At 44.0% G+C, this 25,935-nt stretch overlaps 2 protein-coding genes across 4 annotated transcripts in view; one reads left to right on the top strand and one right to left on the bottom strand.

Moving 5' to 3' along the window:
- Nucleotides 1-25,935, bottom strand: part of PC (pyruvate carboxylase) — a 363,791-nt gene that overhangs the window by 30,758 nt on the left and 307,098 nt on the right. The window lies entirely within an intron of this gene.
- Nucleotides 17-19,285, top strand: LRFN4 (leucine rich repeat and fibronectin type III domain containing 4). 2 transcript variants are annotated; one of them, XM_069968179.1, is made up of 3 exons: nt 17-1,226; nt 7,315-8,719; nt 17,691-19,285. In XM_069968179.1, exons 2-3 carry the CDS (start codon nt 7,338-7,340, stop codon nt 18,472-18,474), a joined length of 2,166 nt encoding a protein of 721 aa, XP_069824280.1. In that variant the 5' UTR covers nt 17-1,226; nt 7,315-7,337; the 3' UTR covers nt 18,475-19,285. The 2 variants fall into 2 exon arrangements, with proteins under 2 accessions (XP_069824280.1, XP_069824281.1); XM_069968180.1 differs by having other exon boundaries at nt 17-1,258.

Here is a 25,935-nt window from a genome sequence, read left to right as displayed (position 1 = left end):
CCCCGGGCTGTTCGCTCTTCTCAGTCCCCTCTCACATCTCGGCTCTCCTCTCTTTCACATCCATTCTGCATTGTTTTTCCTTTCACCTGGGCTGGAATGGGTGAGAGATGCCACCCACCGGAGCAGAGGAATGACAAGGAGGAAAATTTGGGTAATCCAAGGGGGAGCGGAGATAAAACCATTCCTCGCAGGCTACGGGGGAGAAGAGGCGACAATCTTTTCATCATCTTATTTAACCATCGCCTTGTTACTTGGGAGGTTTTGATATAAACGGGAGGACCTTCTCGCATCCTTAGACGCTTCTCTTTTTGCACGACTTCGATTTCGACCTTTCATATCTTTTTTTTCTCCACTTTCCCGTCTGGATTTTAACCCATATACGAGCTGCAGCAATTCTGGCTCTGGATTTCTGGCTGCTATGCATCTTCTTCTTCTTCTTAATCCTTTGGAAACCAATCTGCAGTTTTTGAGTCTTAATAAATCATCGATGTACCTGGAAGAAAATCGATGAAGATACCCGAGCAGCTATGCCGGCAAATTAACCCATTACTTTTTTTTTTGTCTTCTTTATTTCTAAGTCAATGAAATGAGTACATCTGTTTTGCTGCCTCCTCATACCTGGACCCCGGGACCCTGTGAGCCGGCAGATTTTCCTCCCCAGGATTTACATTGGGAATATGCTAGGGTTACTTTTATACCATTTGCAGCTCGCTCGTGTATCTTTATGACTCACTGATCGAAGACCTCACCTATAGGTGGAATATATACGTCTCTCGCTGCAAGCCAGGAAGGACTCTCTGATGGGTTAATGCATCTGTGGAGCAAGGATTAAGACGCTGGGAAATATTGATGCCTCGAAACGAAGATTTTTCAGGGTGGATCTTCTCAGGGCTGAAGACTAAGGGGGGTCACATCGAGGCCCAAAAGGATTTGGGAAATAATGGGGCTCTGCCACCGGATCGGTCCTGCACATAAGGTCCCGTCTCTCCTGTGGGATCTATCAGAGGGACAGAGAGAGAGAGGACTGCAGTGAAGAAAAGAGGACATTGACGAAGAGGGAGAAAGAGTGGAATAAAATAAAATATAAATAAAAACCTCAGCCCCCTACTCTGCTTTTCTGCCCCTGGAAATGCCCTGTTCAACGGAGATACCAAGTATACAAGGCCAAAAGGGCAAAAGAACAGAGACAACGGAGGGTGACCAGTGAGGAAAGGAGGACCACGCAGGTATTAGAGAAGGCAGTGATACTGTACTGAACGTATGTATGTGTATGTGAAGGAGAAGTGTCCGTGTCTTGTAGCATAGCTCAGCACTGCCCGGTAATATGTATATATTGTGCGGCTAGCCAATGGGGAATGTAACCAGCACTGATAAGGCAAATGTGTGTGCAGAGCTCCAGCTATTACAATGTGTGCTAGATGAAAGCCAAGCACTGTAACACTGTTGACATAGAAACTGATAAGAAATATTAGGAATAATGGGAATCGGATAAATGGCTGAACCGAGAAATAGATCCGAAAATGGAGAGAGAGGAAAAAAACCTGCTGTAGACCTCCCACAGGGACGAGTGAAGCTGGGGACAGAGAGGGGAGGCAGAGGGGGTCCTTGAACTTTGTCCAACATATAGAGCTGAAATACTGTATACGGTATAGGGAGCAAAGCCCCCGAGAGACAGATGGTGACTCTGAAGGTCCATGGAGACAGAGGTGAAGAAGTAAAACGCCCTTCTGTACGTGACTTGTAATAACTCATTCCACCGGCCCGATCCTCTACATACATCGCCCTGAACCCGATTAGTAGTCACTTCTAGAATCAGGATGAGTTGTCAGAATCTAGTAGATGTTGTGCTGAGCGTCTCCTTCAGACATAGGATGGAGCCTCACCTATATATAGTGCTCCCATCAGTATGCACTGTGACACCGATGCGAGTGCTGCAGCAATATAATCAAGAGGAGAAGAGGGAAAATCGATTCATAAAAACAACACAACTGCTGTCTGGGGTCAATGCCGGGGAGATGGAAGCCATCTGAGCCACTAGGCAGCCCACAGTAAGCTGGGAGAGGAGCTCCTACCATGGCACGTATAGGATATACTGTATATATAAATCTATATAGATGGACATCTAGGAATAGGTTACACACAAAGATATTAGCACCAGGGCAGTATTAACACCATCTCAATGGTTTACACGTGACACTTTGAGCTTCTGGGCCTCTGTACGAGGAGAAGTAAGGACATGGCTCTACCTGACAGCCAAGTCCCATAACCAAAGCAACACCCAGTGATGGCTGAAACTTGTCAGTAGGAGGTGCTGCATCTTATCGAAACATGGAGAGGAGGATAATGGAGGAAGGGTTGGCTAGGACTATTGACTCAAATGAATATTTGGTTATTCCAGCAGAGAGAAGTCCTTCCAGATGTCTATTCCTGATCTGTAAAACAGTTTCAGGGTTTCCCATTCACATGGCAGGATTTTTGGACCCAAAACAGGTTTTAATTTTTTGTGTAATGAGAAAGCATTTTTTTTTTTTTAACTTAGATGCTTAAAGGGAAACTATCACATTGAACATACAATTTGATCTGCCTGCATCATCGTATAGAGCAGGAGCAGCTGAACAGACTGATATATAGTTTCGGTAGGAACATTCTAGTAGAACCTGTCATTTTCTCAATTACTTACTGATTAAGACCGCCCACTGGACTCCCAAGCCCATAAAGAACAAATATATAAATATGTAAATGACAAGTTACACTAACAAAACTATATATCAATCTGTTCAGCTCCTCCCGCTCTAAAACATGATGCTGGAAGATCAGACTACATGTTTCATGTTTAATTTCCCTCTAAGTCAATGCCTTGACTTATGACCATCTTTTATTATTTGGTATAACGTACTCCTGTTTGCAGAAGAGATGCTTAGCAACCATTTGCTAAGCAACAGGGAAGCTGATAAAGTCTGCTCTGCAGGTATGGAGGAGGAACTGTCTGTACATACAAGAATGATGTATCACTCTACATATGTTGACAAGGTTTATTCAAGTTTATTCAGTCCTTAAAGTGTCTCCATTTCTTCACGAATGCACAAAGTACCAGATATAATAGAATAATAGATACAGAATAAGAGGTTTCTGAAAGCATTGGCTACAACATCAGATTATGTCTATAGAATGCCATTCCGTGTCTTTGGTGGTCGTGGCCTATCTTCACTAAAACAGTGGCTACTCTGATATCACATATATGTGCATGTAGACATAAGCTATAATTGATCCTAAAAGGACTCTGTCCTTGCTATTATCTTCAATTAAAAGGAACCCATCATCAGTTTCATGCTGCCTGATCATACGAGTCATCAGGGTGGTTTACGGTGGTTTTTCCCGTCCAACCAGCATTGACCGATAAACCCTTCTCCACAGGATCAATCATGGTTGGTGAGGTGAGGAGAGGCAGGTGGTGACCGCCCCTTTGACTATGATTCAGATAGCAAGAAAGGTTCCCTTTAAGATTTCATCACACCTTGGGCCTTCTCATGGTGGACGCCAAATCCTGATAGTATTCCCTATACCATAGAATAGCTTAAAACACACTAATCTACCTACAAACACACAAACTCCTTGGCTAGGAATGATATATAGCCATCCATTCCATTCATTAGAGCAGATTACGGAGTGCACGGCAATGAACTACAGGATGATATTGATTGGTGAGGGATGCACCTCTGATGCAAGTAGTCAGACGGAGCAGAGCAGCAGCCTAGGGTGTATATGTGCTGTACCGACGTGAGATGGTGAAGGTTAGAGACAGATCCATGGACAGATTGATATTAACCCCGACACTAAGCTCCCGGCAAAGATCTCACTCCCGCCTGGGAGTTTGTACCGATACTCAGATAAAGGGGTCACACGGCTAACTGTCATCTAGAGACGAGAATAGCAGAGAGAAGAAAAGAGCAGAACAGAGCCGCGAAGAAGAGAAAGAATAAATTAGAGCTCTGAGAAGAAAAATAGATGCAATGAAGACGAGAAGCAATGGGAAGCTTGGTAGCATGTAGACGGCAACTTTGGAAAAGATGTAAAAATATGCATCGGTACACATTTTACTTTTAAATCAGCGCCGGCCGCGGCATTCGCAGGTTCACGACGGGAAATAAATAGGAAGGAACCTAAACGATTGTTGATCTTCGGGACTTTGGAAAGAACATAGCGTGAGGGGCAGAGTTATAGAGCATCCATACCTGAGAAAAGAAGCCCTTGAGTCGTCCTTGAAGGAGAACTCAAAGAATTCAACTCCTAGAAGTTTCATGCATCATCTCTCAACCGCTAACAGGAGACAGCTCCAATTACTGCTCCTAGGGAGTGCTTACATATATTCTCCGGACTATAACCCCTAGATATGAGAGGATACACCTGCTCCTATACTGCCACATGCAAGGGCTCAGTAATAGCGGTAATAGAAGCCGCTGCCTAAAGCACCTGGAAAATAAAGAACTAGAGTCAAGTAGAAAGCGGGTGCCACTTGTTAGTTCCCACGCTGAACGCGCCGCAGTCATTTACCATGAAACCAATATGCCATATGATGGCGCCAACAGAAAATATTTAAAATTTTATTTAGTCTATCTAAAAAACCATATGGGCTCTTGAACTGGCCTGGTTTGCTCAGGCTTGAGAAAGGCCTAACTTACCTCTCTCAGTGTCTGCCATCTGACCGACCCCGGGGCTCCCACCTGGGCCTGTGCTGCCGATGTCACGACCCAGCTGATGGACTGGCCGCTCAGCCAGCCAGTGACTGTGGCGGGAAACCACTCCTGTCACTGACTGGCTGTCCATCAGCCAAGATGGGCATTCTCCCCCAAGTTGGGGCGCCATCACAACTCAGGGGAAAATGCCTTATGGTGAGGGTCATGGGGCTGGTCAGATGGCGGGCACAGGAAGAGGTAAGGTAGTGTCCTGCCATTTCAAGAGAGAATCCTGAGGCCGGAGTTCTCCTTTAAGGTGGACTGAATAAAACAATGATTTCTATTAAAGGGGATGTAAAGAGTAGACAGAATGGGAGATCTCGGGGTATATTGCTAAAGCTTAGGTGGAAATGCTTAACATATACATGTCGTTTTAAAAATATTTTGGTTAGCTTAGATTAACCCTTCAGAGCAGTGACAATGTGATTCCTGATGCCCTCACTACTGTTATTGAAACCCTGGGATTAGAACTGGTTGCCAATACTCACTGACTGTGTTAGCATTGATGATTTCCATAGTACAGTACTAGATGACATGTTGAGGGTAAAAGGGTTACTGATGCACTGGCTCTGCAGTGTACTTTATAAGATGAAAGTATTAGAGCAAGGGAAGGGTTACACTAAGCACTGAGCTGCTACTGTTGTTGCTTCTACTAACAAGCTAAAGGGAGATGGGGGGGGGGGGGGTATTACCCTTCAGTTCTGTGGCCATTCAGCAGTATAAACACTGCTAACCGCTATTCACACAAGGCATAGCTGTCTGTAACTTTATGGGTTACAAGAGATGGGAGGGAGGCTTTGATTCTCCTTTCAGGAACATGTGTATCATCTTCAGCAGACAGACTGACCTATAGATCTCATGTTCTTGCACACAGAACATACTAAATCCAACCTTCCACTGGCCATCACAAGGAGGGAATTTGCTTTAAAGAACAGCAACCACCTCATTTCTCAAAATTATGTAATTTTTTTCATTTTTAAAGAATAAAAATAAGCCACCGTGACTGGCTGCTATGGAACGGGAAAAAGAAAGTCAGTTTTGATCAATGACAATGAAAAATTAGTTCAATTATTTACCAAAGGATGACAAAATCCAAAGAGCAAGAGGGGCCCTGTAATATGGATTATAACAATTCCAAGGCAGTAATAATCCAGTTGAAGGTCAAGCATCCCTAACCACATTCTTAACCAAACAAGTTCGCGCCGTAGGGCAGATCCGAACAACAGAAATCAGCTTAGAAGGGAAGGGAAGAAAAGAAAAGACCTGCCTGAAAATAGCTATTGATCTTGCAATAGAAAGATGCAGGATGGAAATTCAATACTATCCAAGTGGGCTCACGCTGAGGAGAGCCATTATTCCAGCATAGTCACATAGCGACAGCAATAGTAGCAGGCACACAAGCGAAGGTGGTTAAACATTCATAATTTCTTTATGTAATGTGCATTGAGAAGTATAGTCACTAAGTGCAATATAATGGATTGTATTGACACTCCCTTTATGGTAGCCCCAAGAGAGTATTTTATGGAAAAAAAAGGCCTATTTTACGATGAAGTGGAAATTATGCTAAAGTGCTATATATTATCTTTAATATCGTCTACAATTTAACTAAGGAAAAACAGTAAATTAGGTCTAATATAATTGTAACCTCTCTCCGAGGGCTCTCGAGCCATTTATGCGCCGGTCTTTTCTATGGCTACTATAATAAGGGAGGCTGGTTTCAACAAATGGCTCTGCCATACTGCTATGGGCTCTCAGCAGGATTTCCTCCCTCTTCTTTGTCCACTACAAGCATTGTCTGCATATTACCATTGGTTCATGAGTAAGAGTGCATAGGCTCAAAACATGTTGGGTCTGCTGAGATTTTAATATGATGAAACACGGCAAAGTTTTTTTCTTTTAGTATTGCGGTACTGGATTTACAATGTTGAAGCTCAGATTTATTCTTAGTGTACATTTAATCATTTTTACCATAGAATGCTGTTTCATGTATAGATTTTTTTTAATATTTAAAAAAAAAATAATTCTATATATGTCTGGGGTGGTGTTAAAATAATAAAGTAGTAAAACCTTACCAGTGCTGTCCCAATGCTCCCTGTCTTTGCTCATCACCACTACTTCAGGGCCCACAAGATGTGCCTGCTCAGCCAATCAGTGACTGAGACGGAAGACCTCTGGTGGGTGGGGCAGTTTTGCAGGGACAACGAGAAACCGAAGAAGAAGGGGTGATGGGTGGGGATGGGGAGCATCAGGGGTTACATAAGGTATAAACTCTTTATTATATATATTCCATCCTCAGGCATATATAGAATTTTTTTTACCACCTGACAAACCATTCAACTGGATTCTACCTATAAGAGATGAGAAGTATACCCTTAGGGAGTGTTTTTCTCTTCTTTAATCCCACTTTTTAGCTCAACTGCAGTCATTGTCCATTATGGTTCCCTTATGGGGCAGAAGTAAACGCTAGAGAAGACAAGCGGTAATTCAATACAGAAAGTGGAGTGTAATTTCCACTTTTATGGTTTTAAATTGCTAAGCTTCCTAAAATTTCACCAAAAGTAATACTATTTTTGTTTTGCAGGCATTAACACGGCGTCATCTACCATGGAAAAGTTGGTCTGGGGTGTTCTACTGGTAGGAAGCCTTGTGACCATGGTCCATTCTTGTCCCTTTCATTGTACCTGCCAAAACCTTTCAGAATCTCTCAGCACACTCTGCGCCAACAAGGGGCTACTCTATGTGCCACCCAACATAGACCGTAGGACTGTGGAACTACGACTGGCAGATAACTTCATTAGGGTGGTGGACCAAGAAGACTTCCTAAACATGACAGGGTTGGTGGACCTCACATTATCAAGGAATACGATTGATGATATTCAACCTTATGCCTTTGGTGATCTTGAGAGCCTGAGGTCTTTACATCTGGATGGAAACCGTCTTACTACCATTCATGAGGACTCTTTAAGAGGAATGCTCAATCTCCAACATCTCATCATCAACAATAACCAGCTAGTGACAATCCCAGTGGCCACTTTTGATGATTTCCTCTTAACATTAGAGGACCTGGATTTGTCCTATAACAATCTGATTAGCGTACCATGGGAAGCTATCCAGAACATGGTTAGTTTACATACACTCAATCTTGACCACAACCTTATAGACTTTGTAATGGAAGGTACCTTCTCGGAACTATACAAGCTCTCCAGACTGGACATGACATCGAACAGGTTGCATACGTTACCTCCAGACCCACTTTTTGTCCGTTCCCAAACTGGAGTGGTCAGCCCTACCCCTTATACGTCAACAATTGTATTAAATTTTGGTGGGAACCCATTTCACTGCAACTGTGAGCTCTTATGGTTACGAAGATTAGTAAGAGAGGATGACATGGAAACATGTGCGTCTCCTTCACAGCTGGCTGGACGCTATTTCTGGTCGATACCAGAAGAGGAGTTCACATGTGAGCCCCCACTAATAACACGTCACACGCATCAGCTTTGGGTATTGGAAGGGCAAAGGGCAACATTAAAGTGCCGGGCAATTGGGGACCCAGAACCTGTAATTCATTGGGTTTCTCCAGATGATAAAATAATGGCCAACTCATCCAGGACCGCTTCTTATCGAAATGGAACCTTAGATATACTAGTTACAACTATCAGGGACGATGGAGCATATACTTGTATAGCAATCAATGCTGCTGGGGAATCGACAGCCCAAGTAGACCTAAAAATGATCCCGCTGCCTCATCGCAATAATGGAACAGTTAGCGTATTGAGACAGGATCCCGGCTCTTCTGACATCACCACTTCATCAAAGACATCGGTCAACGCTACAGAGGAAAGGAAAGTTCCAGAAACTACGGTTGTGGTGACTGATGTCACTTCATCTTCTGCACTGATAAGATGGTACATGAACAGGTCGGCCTATGTAGTATGGATGTTCCAGGTCCAATACAACTGTACAGCAGATGAAACACTGGTTTACAGGTAAGACACCCAAACCTTTCTTATAATGTATCCAAGCTTAGTACCGCAAGCTAACCTGCTCTATATAGAAGATATAACTTGCTCTTTCTCTACTAGGTTTCTAAGACATGGTGCAGTAAAGTAAAACTTTACTTTGGGGGTAAGGTACACATTGGGAACGCTTATTTTCTCAATGCATCTTAAAAACAAAAAGCAACTTTTTGCAAACAGTCTTGGTTACAATTATGTATCCATGGTAACAGACTACACAAAACACTATGTAGTCTGATCCTGCAGCGATACTACATCCTTTCACTGTCCTCTGCATCTAGCTAATATACAAGAGGTATGGGACAGACAGGAGACAAGACGACTGGGTTTACAATGCACACGGTTTATGCTTCTTTTTTTGTGAAAACAATTTACAGCTTGCTTGATTTGACTTTAGTGGTTACTATACTTCTGTCCTCCTGTATACTGCGCCTCTGTACTGCTGTCCTCCTGTATACTGCACCTCTATACTCCTGTCCTCCTGTATACCACGCCTCTGTACTGCTGTCCTCCTGTATACCGCGGCTCTATACTCCTGTCCTCCTGAAAACCGCGTCTCTGTACTCCTGTCCTCCTGTCTACCGCACCTCTATACTCCTGTCCTCCTGAATACCGCGCCTCTATACTCCTGTCCTCCTGAATACCGCGCCTCTACACTCCGGTCCTCCTGTATACCGAGCCTCTATATTCCTGTCCTCCTGTATACCACGCCTCTATACTCCTGTCCTCCTGTATACCACGCCTCTATACTTCAGTTCTTCTATACTCCTGTCCTCCTGTATACCGCGCCTCTATACTCCTGTCCTCCTGTATACCACGCCTCTGTACTGCTGTCCTCCTGTATACCGCGCCTCTATACTCCTGTCCTCCTAAATACCGCGCCTCTATACTCCTGTCCTCAAGTATACCGCGCCTCTATACTCCTGTCCTCAAGTATACCGTGCCTCTATACTCCTGTCCTCCTGTATACTGCGCCTCTATACTCCTGTCCTCCTGTATACCGTGCCTCTATACTCCTGTCCTCCTGTATACCACGCCTCTATTCTCCAGTCCTTCTATACTCCTGTTCTCCTGTATACCACACCTCTATACTCCAGTTCTTCTATACCCCTGTCCTCCTGTATACCCCACATCTACACTCCTGTCCTCCTGTATACCGCACCTCTATACTCCTGTTCTCCTGTATACTCCACTCCTACACTCCTGTCCTCATGCATACCATGCCTCTCTACTCCGGTCCTTCTATACTCCTGTCCTCCTGTATACTGCGGCTCTATACTCCTGTGCTCCTGTAAACCGCCTCTATAAGCCAGTTCTTCTATACTCCTGTCCTCTTGTATACCCCACCTCTACACTCCTGTCCTATTGTATATCGCACCTCTATACTCCTGTCCTCTTGTATACCCCACCTCTACACTCCATTCCTCTTGTATGTCGCACCTCTATACTCCTGTTCTCCTGTATACCCCACCTCTACACTCCATTCCTCTTGTATGTCGCACCTCTATACTCCTGTTCTCCTGTATACTGCCTCTATACTGCTTGTTCTCCTTTACTGCACCTCTATACTCCTGTCCTTCTATACTCCTGTATACTGCCTCTCTACTCTTATCCCCCTTTATACCACCTCTGTACTCCTGTATACTGCCTCTCTACTCTTTTCCCCCTGTATACCACCTCTGTACTCCTGTCCTTCTATACTCCTGTCCTCCTGTATACTGCCTCTCTACTCCTTTCCCCCGTATAGCACCTCTGTACTCCTGTCCTCCTGTATACTGCCTCTCTACGCCTTTCCCCCGTATAGCACCTCTATACTCCTGTCCTTCTATACTCCTGTCCTCCTGTATACTGCTTCTATACTGCTTGTCCTCCTTTACCGCACCTCTATACTCCTGTATACTGCCTGTCTACGCCTTTCCCCCTGTATAGCACCTCTATACTCCTGTCCTTCTGTATACTGCCTCTCTACTCCTTTCCCCCTGTATAGCACCTCTGTACTCCTGTATACCGCCTCTATGCTCCTGTCCTCATGTGCTAGTCTGCAAGATATTGGTGGTATTCAGCACAACACAGCCTGCAGTCAGCACCATTGAAGGGCAAGCATCAGCAGGTTAGACAAATCCAATCTGCTGATATCCCCCTATTGCACACGGGTGCTCAGGATGAAGGTATGTCTCTTACTTTCCTCCTGCGTGCGGTTCCTGTGCTGTTAGCATTTTACTCCTCAGTCCAGAGCTACATTATGAGCACTGCCCTGCTCCCATCATGCATGCCGGCGTACTCCTTCTAATGATAATCAATGGAGCAGGCAGATCGGCTGGCACCATAGGGGCGGGGCAGTGCTCCTAACGGTGCTCTGGACCAAGAAATACAATGCTAACAGCATGGGAATGGCGCAGGAGGAGGAAAGTAAGAGACCTTCCTCCTCTGTGCCCTGTGCACAATAGGGGGACCTTTATATGGGAAGGATGAAGGACCAACCATGGTTGGTCAGTCAGGTAATAAAGGTGTATGGGTTCCTATTCTGTCTGTTGGGACAAAGAGGAGGCTGCTGTAAAGTGATCTGTACAGCATTACAGCGTCAGGTGACACCAGTCAATAAATAGCACCAGTATAAGACAAAGGTAAAAATCACAAAGTACGCTTAGTAATGTTTCACATTCATCTTAAGGTGACAGACTCTGTCTATTCAAGCAACATACACCATGGCAACGTTTCGACCCAGCAGGGTCTTTTTCAAGCTTGAAAAAGACCCTGCTGGGTCGAAAAGTTGCCATGGTGTATGTTGCTTGAATAAACTTCCACCAATTCTTTACTATTGGATGCTGTCGGAACAATTCTTCTAGAACAGTATATGGTCTCTAACTGGGATTGGAGACCCTCTGGCGTGCGTCCATTCTCCACAGCGTTGAGAGGCATCTTCTACCAATTCAGGTGCTGTTCGACTTTTCACTATAGAATCTGTCTATTGTCATCAATGTGCACTGGGCTTGCTCAACTCAGACAAGATGGTTGCCCCTATAAAAATGTACAAAAAAGGAAAAAGAAAAATACAAATCACTAAAATTAAAGGGGTACTCCAACGAAAAATCTCTCTTTCAAATCAACTGGTTTCAGAACGTTATATAGATTTGTATTTTACCTCTAATTAAAATTCTCAAGTCTTCTTGTACTTATCAGCTGCTGTTTGTCCTGCAGGAAGTGGTGTATTCTTTCCAGTCTGACACAGCGCTCTCTGCTGCCATCTCTGTCTAAGACAGGAACTGTCCAGAGCGGGAGAGGTTTTCTATGGGGATTTGCTACTGCTCTGGACAGTTCCTGACATGGGCAGAGGTGGCAGCAGAGAGCGCTGTGTCAGACTGGAAAGAATACACTACTTGCTGCAGGACATGCAGCAGCTGATAAGTACGGGAAGACTTGAGATTTTAAAATAGAAGTAAATTACAATGCTATATAACGTTCTAAAACCAGTTGATGTGAAAGAAAGATTTTCGCCGGAGCACCCCTTTAATTTTAGTGATTAGAATTTTGCTGGAGTACCCCTTTAAATGTAGGCAATGCATTCCCTTTAAGAAGAGCAAAGAGCAAACAATGACACTCCTATCCGAGTTACTGATGATAGTTATATACCAGAGAAGAGGACAGATTAGCCTCTCTGATTGTTTACTAATAGTTTGTCCTTACAATAATCCTTACATTTATATATATTTAAAGGGGTTATCCAGGGCTACAAAAACATGGCTACTTTTCACCTCTCTTGTCTCCAGTTCAGGTGCGGTTTGCAATTAAGCTCCATTTACTTCAATAAAACAGAGTTTGAAACCCCACCCAATCTGGAGACAAGAGAGGGGGGGAAAGTGGCCATGTTTTTGTAGCGCTGGATAACCCCTTTAAATAAGCTAAAAGACCAAGTATACAGAGGTGTGACAGGAGCTATATATTCAGCATCAGGAACTATGATGGGAGTTTTTGTCCACCTGGTGCAGAGCTCAAGTGGAACAGTCCATGCAGCTTGATCACATAGGAATTGGTGAGCCTGTTGAGCACACAGAAACACATCTAATTTCCAGGGGGGTCACCATGAAATCACATGACCGAACTAAAGGAAAGGATTACAGGAATTTTTAAATAGAAAGGAAAAACCAAATTAGGTACTGACTGACTAGGTGAAAGATGGGGGAAAAAATAAAATAAAAATTATAATATATATATATATATATATATATATATATATATATATATATATAATCTGGGAATGCTCATTTAAGCATGCTTGGGGTAAACATATATATATCCTAGGATAATAATACAAGGACAGCCTCAATAAACAACCTTCTATGTTCATCATGCAGCCCATTTCTCTGGTACTGCGCATACAGATCATTTCGGGGGGTCTCAGACCTTTATATTACTGGATGTACGTGCTGGTGGAGAGCTATAATTATCGGGATAATGGTTGCTCATCATCCGCTTGCTCTCTAAACACACAAAACCCCCCAACTCTATAGATGAATAATAAATATTAAACAGGTCATGTATGCATAGCTAATCGCATCCATTAGGAGACAGGCTAATAAAACCCAGTAAGCGGCAGATAATATACATTTCCCCCATTTTATGTGACCATTGCCCCCGCTCCGAGGCTCGGTCTGATCTTCCTGCATCAGTCACACTTTTCGGACAGCTGAACCTGATTACTGAGCCATGGCGGTTCATTTCAGGGCAGTACGCAGATCTAGTGTCAGCACTCCGGTCTCAGGGGGGATAATGGAGCCATATTCCAGCGCCTGTGGGAGAGATATAATAGAATTCTGCCGGTAAGAGCAATTTCCCTATAGATTACCAAATGACGAGACCCAACAGACATCAGGAGGCGGAGATGAAACGTGGTGATTAGGCCCCGGTATGGATTGAGAGGAAAACGATACACCCCGGCCAACAATGCCGAGGACTAATATCTGTCAAAGAGCAGTAATGACAGGAATAAATCTCCTAAGACTTGGTTTACGGTGTGATCAATGGTCCCAAGTCACGATGCTGGTAGCGGGAGGCTGGTGCCATATTGTAACGGGGGAGACGTATACCGGGTAATAAGGGTAAATACGGATTAGGATTTACTAACGCTAGATTAGGGATAGGGAACCTTTGGCCTTCCAGCTGTTGCACAACTACAACTCCCATCATGCCTGGACAGCCTTCGGCTGTCCAGGCATGATGGGAATTGTAGTTTTGCAACAGCTGGAAGGCCAAAGGTTCCCTATCCTTGGGCTAGATGTACATTAAGAGGCCCAGATACGGTCATGGGGGAGATTTATCAAACATGGTGTAAAGTGAAACTGGCTAAGTTGCCCCTAGCAACCAATCAGATTCCACCTTTCATTTTCCAAAGAGTCTGTGAGGAGTGAAAGGTGGAATCTGATTGGTTGCTAGGGGCAACTGAGCCAGTTTCACTTTCCATAATGTTTGATAAATCTCGCCCCTGGTGTGTAAATGGATACGTGCCTTCTCCCTTACCTCAAAACCAACTACAAATACCATCTAACTTTATTTAAAGGGAACCTGATGCCACTTCTGACCTGTTTATGTTAGTAAATGATTGTGTTTCCCATGAAACAATGATTCTAGATCATCTATTTATATGGCTCTGTGATGTGCCGTTCTTCGATTATTACAAGTAAATAACCAGTTCGGTTTTTACCAGTCAGGGGCGTGTCCCTACACTGTTTAAGGCTATCCAACCAGAGCTCACTTTGTTTGACAGTGCAGGGACATGCCTCCAATCGGATATTTAGTTATATAGAGGAATAACAGATTAATGGCGCAACACAGAGCTATGCGAAGGGGTGATGCAGAATTTTAATATATTGGGGAATAAAAAAATGTACTAAGTAGAACGTTCGGGAGACTTAAGGGGTACTCAGGCGGAATTTTTTTTTTTTTCTCAAATCAAATGGTTTCAGAAGGTTATATAGATTTGTAATTTACTTCTATTTAAAAATCTCAAGTCTTCCCATTCTTATTAGCTGCTGCATGTCCTGCAGGAAGTGGTGTATTCTTTCCAGTCCGACACAGTGCTCTCTGCTGCCACCTCAGTCCAAGACAGTCGTAGGAAATTCCCATAGAAAACCTCTCCTGCTCTGGACAGCTCCTGTTTTGGACAGAGGTGGCAGCGGAGAGCACTGTGTCCGAATACACCACTTCCTGCAGGACATACAGCAGCTGATAAGAATGGGAAGACTGGAGATTTTTTAAAAAGAAGTCAATTACAAATCTATTTCATTTCTAAAACCAGTTGATTTGAAAAAGATTTTTGCTGAGTTATGTATAATTATCCTTCTTTTATATAATTTTTTTTTTATATATATATTGTTATTATCATCACCATTTTTTTTAAGAGCCCCAAACTGTTCATATTAACAAATGAGCAGTAACTCACCCCAACCACTCTGCTCTGATACTCTGGTCAGCACCGCAATCTTCCTGCTAAAGTGGATGTCACATGATCGCCACAGCCAATAAATGGTGTCAGAGGTCACAGCCTCCTGGCATCACGGCTCCCACCCCTGAGCAATAATGCCAGGAGTACAGCCTGTGACCACTCAGGCCACTGATTGGCTGTGGCAGTCACATGACGCATGCTCCAGGAAGTCGACAAGGGTGACGATCAGTGCCTGAAGGGTAGATCAGCATTGGATGGGTGAAGTGGGTCAATGCTTGTTTATTACTTTTAATTGATTTATTTTTAATATTTTTTTTTTAAATATGTTTAACCCCTTAATAGAGATATGATGGATTGTCTAGGATTAAAAAAAAAAAAAAAATTTTTTTTTTTTTTTACAGAAACCATGCCCCCTCTTGGTCATGGGCTGGTACTGCAGCTCAGCCACATTTACCTTACTGCTTTCTATTCTACCAGGCCTCTGTCTGCCCACAGCTCATTGCTCATTCCACCTAGTATGATAAATAATAGGAGGTAGCTGAGGGTTATGTATGCTGATACTATAATAGACCAGGACAATAGATTGGATATGCCATACATGTCTGACTGATGGCAGATACTCCTCCAATATGTTGCCATTTCCATATCTCTGATTCACTATAAAGGAGGGATTTCGCTGCTGGTTACATGGACTGGACACTGACTCATTCACAGTCTAGCCTCACAGATATATAAAATCTCATCTGTAATAAATTAAAATACTAAGAGACCCTGTTACTCCCCCCCCCCCTCCACCATCTAAACTTCAGTAATCAGTAATTGAGTTAAAAAATGCAGATTCTGAATCTGTAATTTTTATCTTTCTATTCACAGCATCCCCCTCTGCATACTGATGAAGTGTTAGTAGTCCTCACCATTACCAAGCTAGGAGTCTGCTCTATGCATTTATTATTGCTGCACATCCCACAGAATCAGGATCTTTTCAGCAATTTACTGATTATTGTAATTTAAGCGGGTTTCTTAAGGTGACAGAGTCACTTTAAAGGGATTTTTTGGGTGGGATGTATTTTTATCTCTCTGTGCAAGGAAACAAAAAAAAGTCATACTCAACTATCTCAGTCACCTGCTGATGCTGCTCTGACACCACTCAGTTCCTAACAATGTAGTTTTCTTTCTAGTCCCTATGATGTTCTGTTTGGGCAGGAAATGGCTGCTCAGCCTATCACCGGTGTCAGCAGAAAGTTCCTGTCATAACAAAATGTCACATGAACTATGAAGAGGAGGACATCTGCAGCGACTGTGTGGTGTCAGAGCAGCATCAGCAGCAGAAACTATGTGGTGTCAGAGCAGCATCAGCAGCAGAGACTGTGTGGTGGTCAGAGCAGCATCAGCAGCAGAAACTGTGTGGTGGTCAGAGCAGATTCAGCAGCAGGAACTGTGAGGTGTCAGAGCAGCATCAGCAGCAGAAACTGTGTGGTGTCAGAGGAGCATCAGCAGCAGGAACTGTGAGGTGTCAGAGGAGCATCAGCAGCAGGAACTGTGAGGTGTCAGAGCAGCATCAGCAGCAGGAACTGTGAGGTGTCAGAGCAGCATCAGCAGCAGGAACTGTGAGGTGTCAGAACAGCATCAGCAGCAGGAACTGTGAGGTGTCAGAGCAGCATCAGCAGCAGGAATTGTGAGGTGTCAGAGCAGCATCAGCAGCAGGAACTGTGTGGTGTCTGACACCACACCGCTACTGCTGCTGCTCCTGCGGAACGGTGTGGTGTCAGAGCAGCACCAGCAGGAACTGTGTGGTGTCAGAGCAGCATCAGCAGAAACTGCAGGAGGTTATCCGGACAGGATAGTATGTATCTTATTTTTCACTGCACTGGGGGTCATTAAATGAAATACCTCCTTGCCATTAAAACCCCTATAAAGGTGATCTTTGCTTAAAATGTACTTGTCCCTTATACAGAAGATAGGGGACAAGTAAGATATTTTCCATCTCCATGCCCCCCAAGCAATCTACAGGTCGGGCCCTAGCTCCTTTGTTTGGAATACAGCCATAGGTTGGCACATCACCCGCAGTACTATTCATTGTTTATGGAGCCTCTGGAAAGAGCTGAGTGCTGTACTTGTCTTTCTCTGGCGGCTCCATTCATTTTCTATGAAGCTGCTGGAAAGAAGCGCTGAGTGCTGTACTCTGATCTCTTCATCGATTCCATAAAGAATGAACAAAGCTGCAGGTCACGTGTCAACCAATGGCTGTATTCAAAACAAAGGGCCGAGGGCCGATCTGGAGATCACTGGGGGGCATGGAGGTCAGACAATGGGATAGGGGACAAGTACGTTTTTAATCAGAAAACCCCTTTAAGATCTTCAGTTTTCTCATATATACAATTTTACAAATAGTGTGAGATTATAGTAACATTAAATTAAACGACGGAAGTAATTCAAGGTGTAAAGCAGCAGAACGTTTTTGTAAAATGTCCAAAACAAATGACATTTTTTTTCTCCTTTCAGAATCCTGCCTTCCACAACCAAGCACTTTTCCTTGAAGCACCTAGTTTCAGGAGTAGATTATGACCTTTGCATTTTGGCCATTTTTGACGATGTCGCAACCTCCTTGGCTGCCACTAAATCCTTGGGATGTGTTCAGTTTTCCACGGGAGAGGCGTACCCGGACTGTCGATCGCTGCATGCTCATTTTCTGGGAGGCACTTTAACCATCATCATCGGAGGAGTCATCGTGGTGACACTGTTGGTCTTTACGGTGGTTATGATGGTAAAATATAAAGTATGCAGCACGGCCCACTCTGACATTCCAAAAGTGACCAACGTTTACTCCCAAACTAATGGAAATCAGTTAACGCCCAATGGCATGCTTCTACAAAGTAGACTAAACGAGTCCGCCAAAGCCAGTTGTTCCCAGGTGACGTATAAAGAGGATTCCGGGAGGATCGTCCATGGAGTTAAACCTCAACGCAGAAAGGTCCGACACAGAGACGTCTCAGAGAAGGTTGTGGATAAAACGATGAAGACTTCAGATCCTGAAGGAACGCATTACGGATCTAGTCCTGAAGATGGGATCGGTTTTGGTATTTCAAAAACAAAGCGCAGCTGTTCTGTGGACATGGGGGAAATGGCGACCACAACTTGTTATAGCTATGCCAAGCGATTGAGTGTCATATGGACAAAGAGGAGCCAATCTGTGCATGGCATGCTTTCACACTGTGGTGCTGAACTACCCAAGGGAAAACCAGTCTTATTCACTGGCTCAGATGAGTTAGAAGAAAGCGTTGTGTAGTTCCTATTACTTGCCGTTACGGCCACCACCTCTCTAAAAATACAGAGGAAGCACAAGGACTCATGGTGAGAAGCACCATAGGACACCTTAATGACGAGCCATGAACAAGCACTTTTCCTTATCAAGATAAAACAACATAAGCACTAAACCTACAACCAGACTGCAAACCGGATAAGCACTCAAATTGTCGGAATCTAGGGGAAAAAATTCTCTGACCTAAAAAAAAAAAAAAAGTATATTGTATTTGTATATGGTTGGAAATGGTGTCCTTCTGGTGACATCTTGTGATTATATCCTTGGATGTATAAGGCAAAACAACCTTCCAGATCCGAAGGGCATATTTTTGAAAAAGCATAAACGTCTATACAGGTCATAAATATTAGGTGACAACTTCAAGGTGATTGATGGAAGCCAATGCTCACAAGAAGGACTATCACAGTCTATCAAGGTGCCACCACCGTCTCTACATACAAATTTGGGTGAATATTTGCTAGGTGGGTTCACAAAGCCATGGAATATATAATTTACCATACAAGCTATAACATCAATTTCCGTTACATTGCCCAACCGCTGGCTAGGACAAGGCCAATCTAGTTCTACTTAGTCTACGGGCAATGGATTTCCGTGTGTGCGCACCACGCTTGGCATAACACATTGCAATGGATCCAGAGTGGAACCTTGTTCTAGTTTGCCATTGAACCTTCTGCTTTTTTCCTGATTTACAGGCAAGTTTACTTTTTTTCATAAATGCAAAATGTCTAACACGGTGAGTTACAATGACTGCAGCACTTTAAAGTTCAGATATAAAATATACAAAATATCTTTACTCATTGGATTTTTTTTTATCATTTGCCAATAAAATAAAAATCAAAAAGGAAAAAATTGCAGTCGTGTCTTGAACTGAATTACGAATCAAGCGGCCGGTGAGTTGGAGAATTTCCATTTTTTTTTATTTCTGTGGGCAAAAAGTTTTTTTCCCTCCAACAATCATAGTCCATGCCATAGAAACAAAGCTTTATTTAAGGAAATTAAAGGGTCGTCACTTTCACGCTGCCCAAATTGAGAGTCATCAGGCCAGTCCTTAAAGGGGTTATCCAGCGCTACAAAAACATGGCCACTTTCCCCCCTACTGTTGTCTCCAGTTTGGGTGGGGTTTTGAAAGTTCCATTGAAGTAAATGGAGCTTAATTGCAAGTAAATTGGAGCTTAATTGCTCAGTTCCATTGAAGTAAATGGAGCTTAATTGCAAACCGCACCTGAACTGGAGACAACAGTAGGGGGGAAAGTGGCCATGTTTTTGTAGCGCTGGACAACCCCTTTAATGGCTTCTCCTCACCCAACCAGCCATGACTAATAGATTTCTCACTGTTAGAGTATTTGAGTATAGAGAGTGAGCTACCAAACAAGGCTGATGGGATAAGGAGAAATGGCTGGGCATCATCGTGATGACTTGTGGTTCGGGCAGCATGAAAGCGATCATAGGTTCCCTTATTACATATTACAGAGAGAGAAAACAAAATAATAAGTTCTAGTGAGACTTGAGCTCCATGGCAAAAAAGTTATTTTTTTTGCAAAGGGAGGCCGTTGTAGTTGCATTCCTCAACCATACGTGTATGTATAACCTGGGCCGATGAGAATATGACATTCTATTATTGTATTATACCATATTTTTTTTCCCTTTAATGGGAACACATTATCAATTTCAAGCTGCCTGAACCACGAGTCATCGGGGCGGTCCCCAGGCTTACCCTACTCTAGATTGGGTATCAAACAAGATCTATTAACCATAGCCAATGGTTCGGGAAGGTGGTGCTGGGGACTACCCTGATGACTCTTGGTTCAGGCAGCATGAAAGTGATGACCTGTCACTAAGTTGCTCTCCATAGTTTGGAGTTGGCGCCAGAAGATCATGTTGCCAATGAGGTCTGGGGAGTCTTATTACTTAGAATATAGCTTGTACATGAAACTTGCGTTCCCTCGACAAACTGATCTTCTGGCATCAGCAACATTTCAGCAACAAATTGTCTAAAGGAACACAGTAATGGGTACGCTTTAAGGCTAAACGCCAAGTATGTATAAGGGAACTATTACACAAAATGATTATCAGCCGTACTTGGCAAATTAACAGCGATAATTATTTCATGTAGTAGCTCGCGTTGAAAGGCAAAATTCAGCCAACATGCATAATGTCGGTTCATCGTTGTCTTTCAGCATGTTCTAAAATCCCAATGACGGTAGTGGCGGTCTGTTGCCTGTCGCCCCATACAATAGGGCCCATCTTTAGATCGTCCGGGCATCCTTTCCCAAAACCCCACGTGCCAGGGGCAACTGAGCCAGTTTCACTTTACACCAGTTTGATAAATCTCCCCCAATGTGTTTCATATTACAATCACTTAAAGGGGTTATCCAGTGTTAGAAAAACATGGCCACTCTCTATTTGAGACAGCACCACTCTTGTCCCAGTTTGGTTCCAGGTTTTGCAACTCCGTTCCATTAAAGTGAACAGAGCTTAATTGTAAACCGCACCTGAACTGGAGACAAGAGACCATGTGGCCATGTTTTTCTAACACTGTGATAACCCCTTTAAATGGGAGCTGAGCTAAAGTTACAGGTCTCCACTGCCGCATCGTGAATGGAGCCAAGCAAATTTCGGTCCCATTGACTGCTTACCGCGGGGGTGTCGGGTGTCAGCCCCCACCAATCAGTACGCGGATGATAGTTCATCAGCATTTGTTGCCAGGAAAACCCCCTTTAAGTAGATATTGAAGACCAATACACGTGCACAGGGATGTCTGTATAACCGACTGCCCTTTCATACTATGTGGGTATATTCCGGCAGATTTGTACAAGAAATTCCGCGACTGAAAAGAATTTCCATTCATTTGAATGTGGCGGCTTTGGCGACGCGCAGGCAAATTTCTGCCCTTCAGATGAAAGGAAGAATTTTCTGAATTTCTGCAACCAATCTGCCACATGTGAATTCACCTTATACGTGCGCACGCTCGGGACGCCAGGTACATCTGTATTCATCTTGTCTGTCGGCTTCAGCCCGGCTGTAAACTTCAGGGTAATTGTATCTTGTCTTTACAATTTGGGGGAATGATAGGTTTTTCTGCAGCCGGTGCTTCTCCCGTACGATGTGATTTATTTTAATGGCTTTTTGGAGATCTTTAAATGTGCATATGCCCTAGCCAGCAGTTCTGAGTGCACCTACCAGCTCACATTATTAAACACTGCTCGTGGCTATAGAGAGAAGATATCAGCGTCGTAAACTCCTGCTCGATAACATCCAGTTAGAGCGTGAGCCAATTATAGGATTAACTTAAAGAGTACCTGTCATTTTAGGTAACTTTTCAGGATATTGCTGTGTATACGAGGAGCAGTGCTGTGTTTAGTGCCCCTCCCCTTCAAATTCACTGGTTTCAGAAAGTTATACAGATTTATTATTTACTTCTATTTAAAAATCTTAAGTCTTCCAGTACTCATCAGCTGCTGTATGTCCTGCAGGAAGTGGTGTATTCTTTCCAATTTGACACAGTGCTCTCTGGTGCCACCTCTGTCCATGTCAGGAGAGGTTTTCTATGATGATTTGAGTCTGCTCTGGACAGTTCCTGACATGGACAAAGATGTCAGCAGAGAGCACTGTGTCAGACTGGAAAGAATACAGCACTTCCTGCAGGACATACGGCAGCTGATAAAGTACTGGAAGACTTGAGATTCTTAAATAGAAGTAATTTAAAAATCTGTATAACTTTCTATAACCAGTTGATTTAAGAGAAAAGGTTGGATAACCCCTTTAACAGGTCAAAAGTTATTATTACTCCGGGTCTGCGTATTCAGTCCCTGATTGGTCAATAGAATGGAGCGGGGAGATGACCACATTGCCACACAGTCAGTTCCCCGATCTGAATCAATGAAAAAAAAACATGACCCACTTCTGACATGGGCTTCTCCCAATCGGTTAGCGTATGAACACTCAGACCAGGACCGCTCAAAACTTTTGACATCTCTCTGACGGGTCAAGATACTTATATAGCGACAGGGGTTTTCCTAATGATAACATCAAATCTGAATTTTCTAATAAATGAACACAATGTTATGAATATTTCCCCCCCCCCCACGCTTTTCTTCTGCCTTTGATGCACACTGCTCTGTTGTCTTTATTAAACTAACATCCTGTCTGGTGTACATCCTATAAACAGACTTCATGTGTACACTCTAGCCAGGAATACAGTCAACCTTCCTCCCATTATGTGGAAGGGGCTATAGTTAAAAAGTTGGCTAAATTCCCGGCTAGAGTGCACACACAGGAACAGGAAGTGTGTTATAGTATATATGTTGCACTGAAATGATAGAATCAGGGATTTGATCAAATCCTGGGAAATGATGAAATGACTGTTCCATCATTTCCCTTGGGATTTGATCTAATCACTGACCACTTTCAGGGAAATGATGGAATGAATTCTATCATTTCCCCCTGCGACATAGAATTTGCTTACCGTATCGCCTCTCTGCTTCCCCCAGCCTGTCCTCTCTGCTCCCCGTCTGCCTCCACCGCCTCTCTGCTCCCCGTTCCGCTCATTTCCCCTGCTACACACCTCCTGCTCCCCGGGCCTGTCCACTCCGCTCTCCGTCCGCCTGCCGAGAGGTGTGCCACTCTGCTCCCCATCCGCCGGTCCCATCTGCTCCGCCCTGCGACATGCCTCCTACTCCCTGTTTGCCCCTACTCCGTATGCCTACGGGCAGGTGTGCCGCTCTGCTCCCTGTCCGCCTCTGGTCCCGTCCGCCTCCGTCGCCATATGCCTGTCGGGGAGGTGTGCCACTCTGTTCCCCCATGCGCCTCCGCCGCTATGCCTGCCAGCAGTTCCCGCCCGCACCCGCCATATGCCTGTCGGGGAGGTGTGCCACTCTGTTCCCCCATGCGCCTCCGCCGCCATGCCTGCCAGCAGCTCCCACCCGCACCCGCCATATGCCTGCCGGGAGGTGTGCCGCTCTGCTCCCCCGTTCGGCGCCAAACATAGAGCCGGGTGACTCCTCGATCCTTCATTCCATCATTTCAGTGATTTGATCAAATCCCTAGGGAAATGATGGAACGGCGTGTTCCTTTCATCATTTCCCAGGATCATTTCACCGCAACATATACACCAGACAGGAAGAGGGGCTAATGAAGACAACCGCGCAATAAAAACAGAATAAAAACATTAAAAAAGATCAAATAAAAGGGCAAAAATACTAAAATATATTCGTTTATTCGACGTCTGAAAATAGATTTTATTGTTGGAAAACCTTTTTATAGAATTGGCCAGAATCCAGGAGTCTAAGTGGGCACTAGAGTGAGGGTAATACGGTGTTCTGCTGAGTGATATTCCCTACAGCTCGGAGGAGCTAAGGACACACTCCGTAAGGTAGCGTCTCTAATACCCCTATGAGATTTTCAAGTACAGACTGTAACAAATACAAAAATGATGAATTCATACAGTGCGAGGATATACACGTACATCTATGTATTCCACAAGTTAGATCCTCCTGACCACAGCAGACGACGTGGGTGCACGAGTACCATTCAGCGTTATTGACTATTCATACATCACCCCGTGAGTTGCAGAAGTCACGTCGCGTTGGGGCGCTGATGTGAAAGGAGTTTGATATTTCACGTTAATGATAGCCCTCCGCTTCCGTGCAGCGGGAATCAGTCGTCTCCGTCTTAAAAAGCATTTAAGAAATGTCATCCTTCATTAGAAGGTTCGTCAATCAAATACCACGGCTGACTCACTCACACGCGTCCGTGTCACTCGTTCGCTTGTCGCATCTCGGCGCGTTTGGAGGAGAAACAAATTGCACTTTTCAAACAGTAAAAACAAGTCTATCAGAATGAAGGCATCTTATAGATAGCGGGAAGCAATCACCGCAGCCGCGCTCTCTCATGGGAAGAACGAAACTTACTTCCGAAAGGTGGCGAGAATTTTAATAGGTAGAGCCCCGGACTTACTAGACCAGAGAGAGATAGAGAATGTAGCTGTAGAAGAGAGGCTGAAGGTCGTATCAGACAGCCTGGGAAACTTGGCAAACAAGCTCTGATCTCATTGATCGGTAATCGTTTACTGAGCCTAATACACGGCTCTGTAATCGTGTGGCCAGGGCTGCATCAACGATCACTAGATCAATAGATGCACATATACTCTATTACACGGACAGCGTGTCAGAATTGAGTGACCAGCAGACAAATGTAAGTTTTCTGGTTGTCTGCTGGTCGCTGATCCTAGTACACTAGGCAAAATCCACCCAGCCTTAAACAGAGACATTTACTTTTAAGATTAAACTGGTGACAAAAAAGTTAGACAGATTTGTAATTTACTTTTATTTTTTCTGACAATTTTTTAATTTGCTCTATACAGTCTTCCAGTACTTATCAGCTGCTATATGTCCTGCAGGAAGTGGTGTATTCTTTCCAGTCTGACACAGTGCTCTCTGCTGCCACCTCTTTCCATGTTAGGAACTGTCCAGAGCAGGAGAGGTTTTCTATGGGGATTTGCTACTGCTCTGGACAGTTCCTGATATGGACAGAGGTGGCAGCAGGGAGCAGTGTGTGGGAAGAATACACTACTTCCTGTAAGGTCCCCTTTGCACTTCTCTGGTCGTTTTTACGATCAGGAAACACTTATAAAGAAACCTTTCAGTAGGCTTTAGTTGCATGGGAGGTAGCGGCCTCTTGTGAGGCATAACATGGTTGACAGTGTTGGGAGCCTTTGCTTCCTAGCCTGTCAATCACAGTGCCACATTGATTGTATGTGCTCCCAATCAGGAGCACATACAATTAAGAGGTCAGCACCCAGTGGCAATAGCCCGGGCTGCCCCCCAATGCATCCAGAATTCTGAACAAATTCCAGATGTGGCTCCAGAGTGGTCCAGAATTCTGGATGCCCAAATGGGTTCTATGAGGCATCTGTGCCAGAAAAAAAATACAAAGACAAAAATAGGACATGTCCTATATTTTCCAATGCTACTTTCCGTCACGGACACCTTTCAGGAAAAATCCTGAAGAGTGTCTGTGCCCAATAGAAACGTATGGGCCAGACAGCAGCAGATAAAACAAATATATAACTTTCTGACACCAGATGATTTGAAAGAAAACATTTTTCACCGGAGTACCCCTTTAAGCAACAGAATGTAATGCCGATCTGCTGTTACTAAGGACACATTCATAAGACGTCATCCGCTTTACAATTGATGAGTGCGCTTTTCAGCTCTGGGCGGGGGTTGACGGCCTTGAGTTGGAAAAATGTAAAGAAGGGCAAATAAATGAATAAAGGGCACAGTAATGTGAGTTATAAGAAGGGATGGCAATGATAGATGAGCTCAGCCTTGACTAGAGGTGATTAAGGTGGGAAGGTTATCTCGCTTGTGCATATATATATAAAAGCGTCTGAAGGGTAAAACTTACCCCTCGCTGTATAAGCTTCCA

Source organism: Dendropsophus ebraccatus, chromosome 4 (genome assembly GCF_027789765.1).
Source record: "Dendropsophus ebraccatus isolate aDenEbr1 chromosome 4, aDenEbr1.pat, whole genome shotgun sequence".
NCBI lineage: Eukaryota > Metazoa > Chordata > Amphibia > Anura > Hylidae > Dendropsophus > Dendropsophus ebraccatus.
The sequence above is the reverse complement of the archived record's forward strand: the minus strand, read 5'-3'. Positions and strand labels throughout refer to the sequence as shown.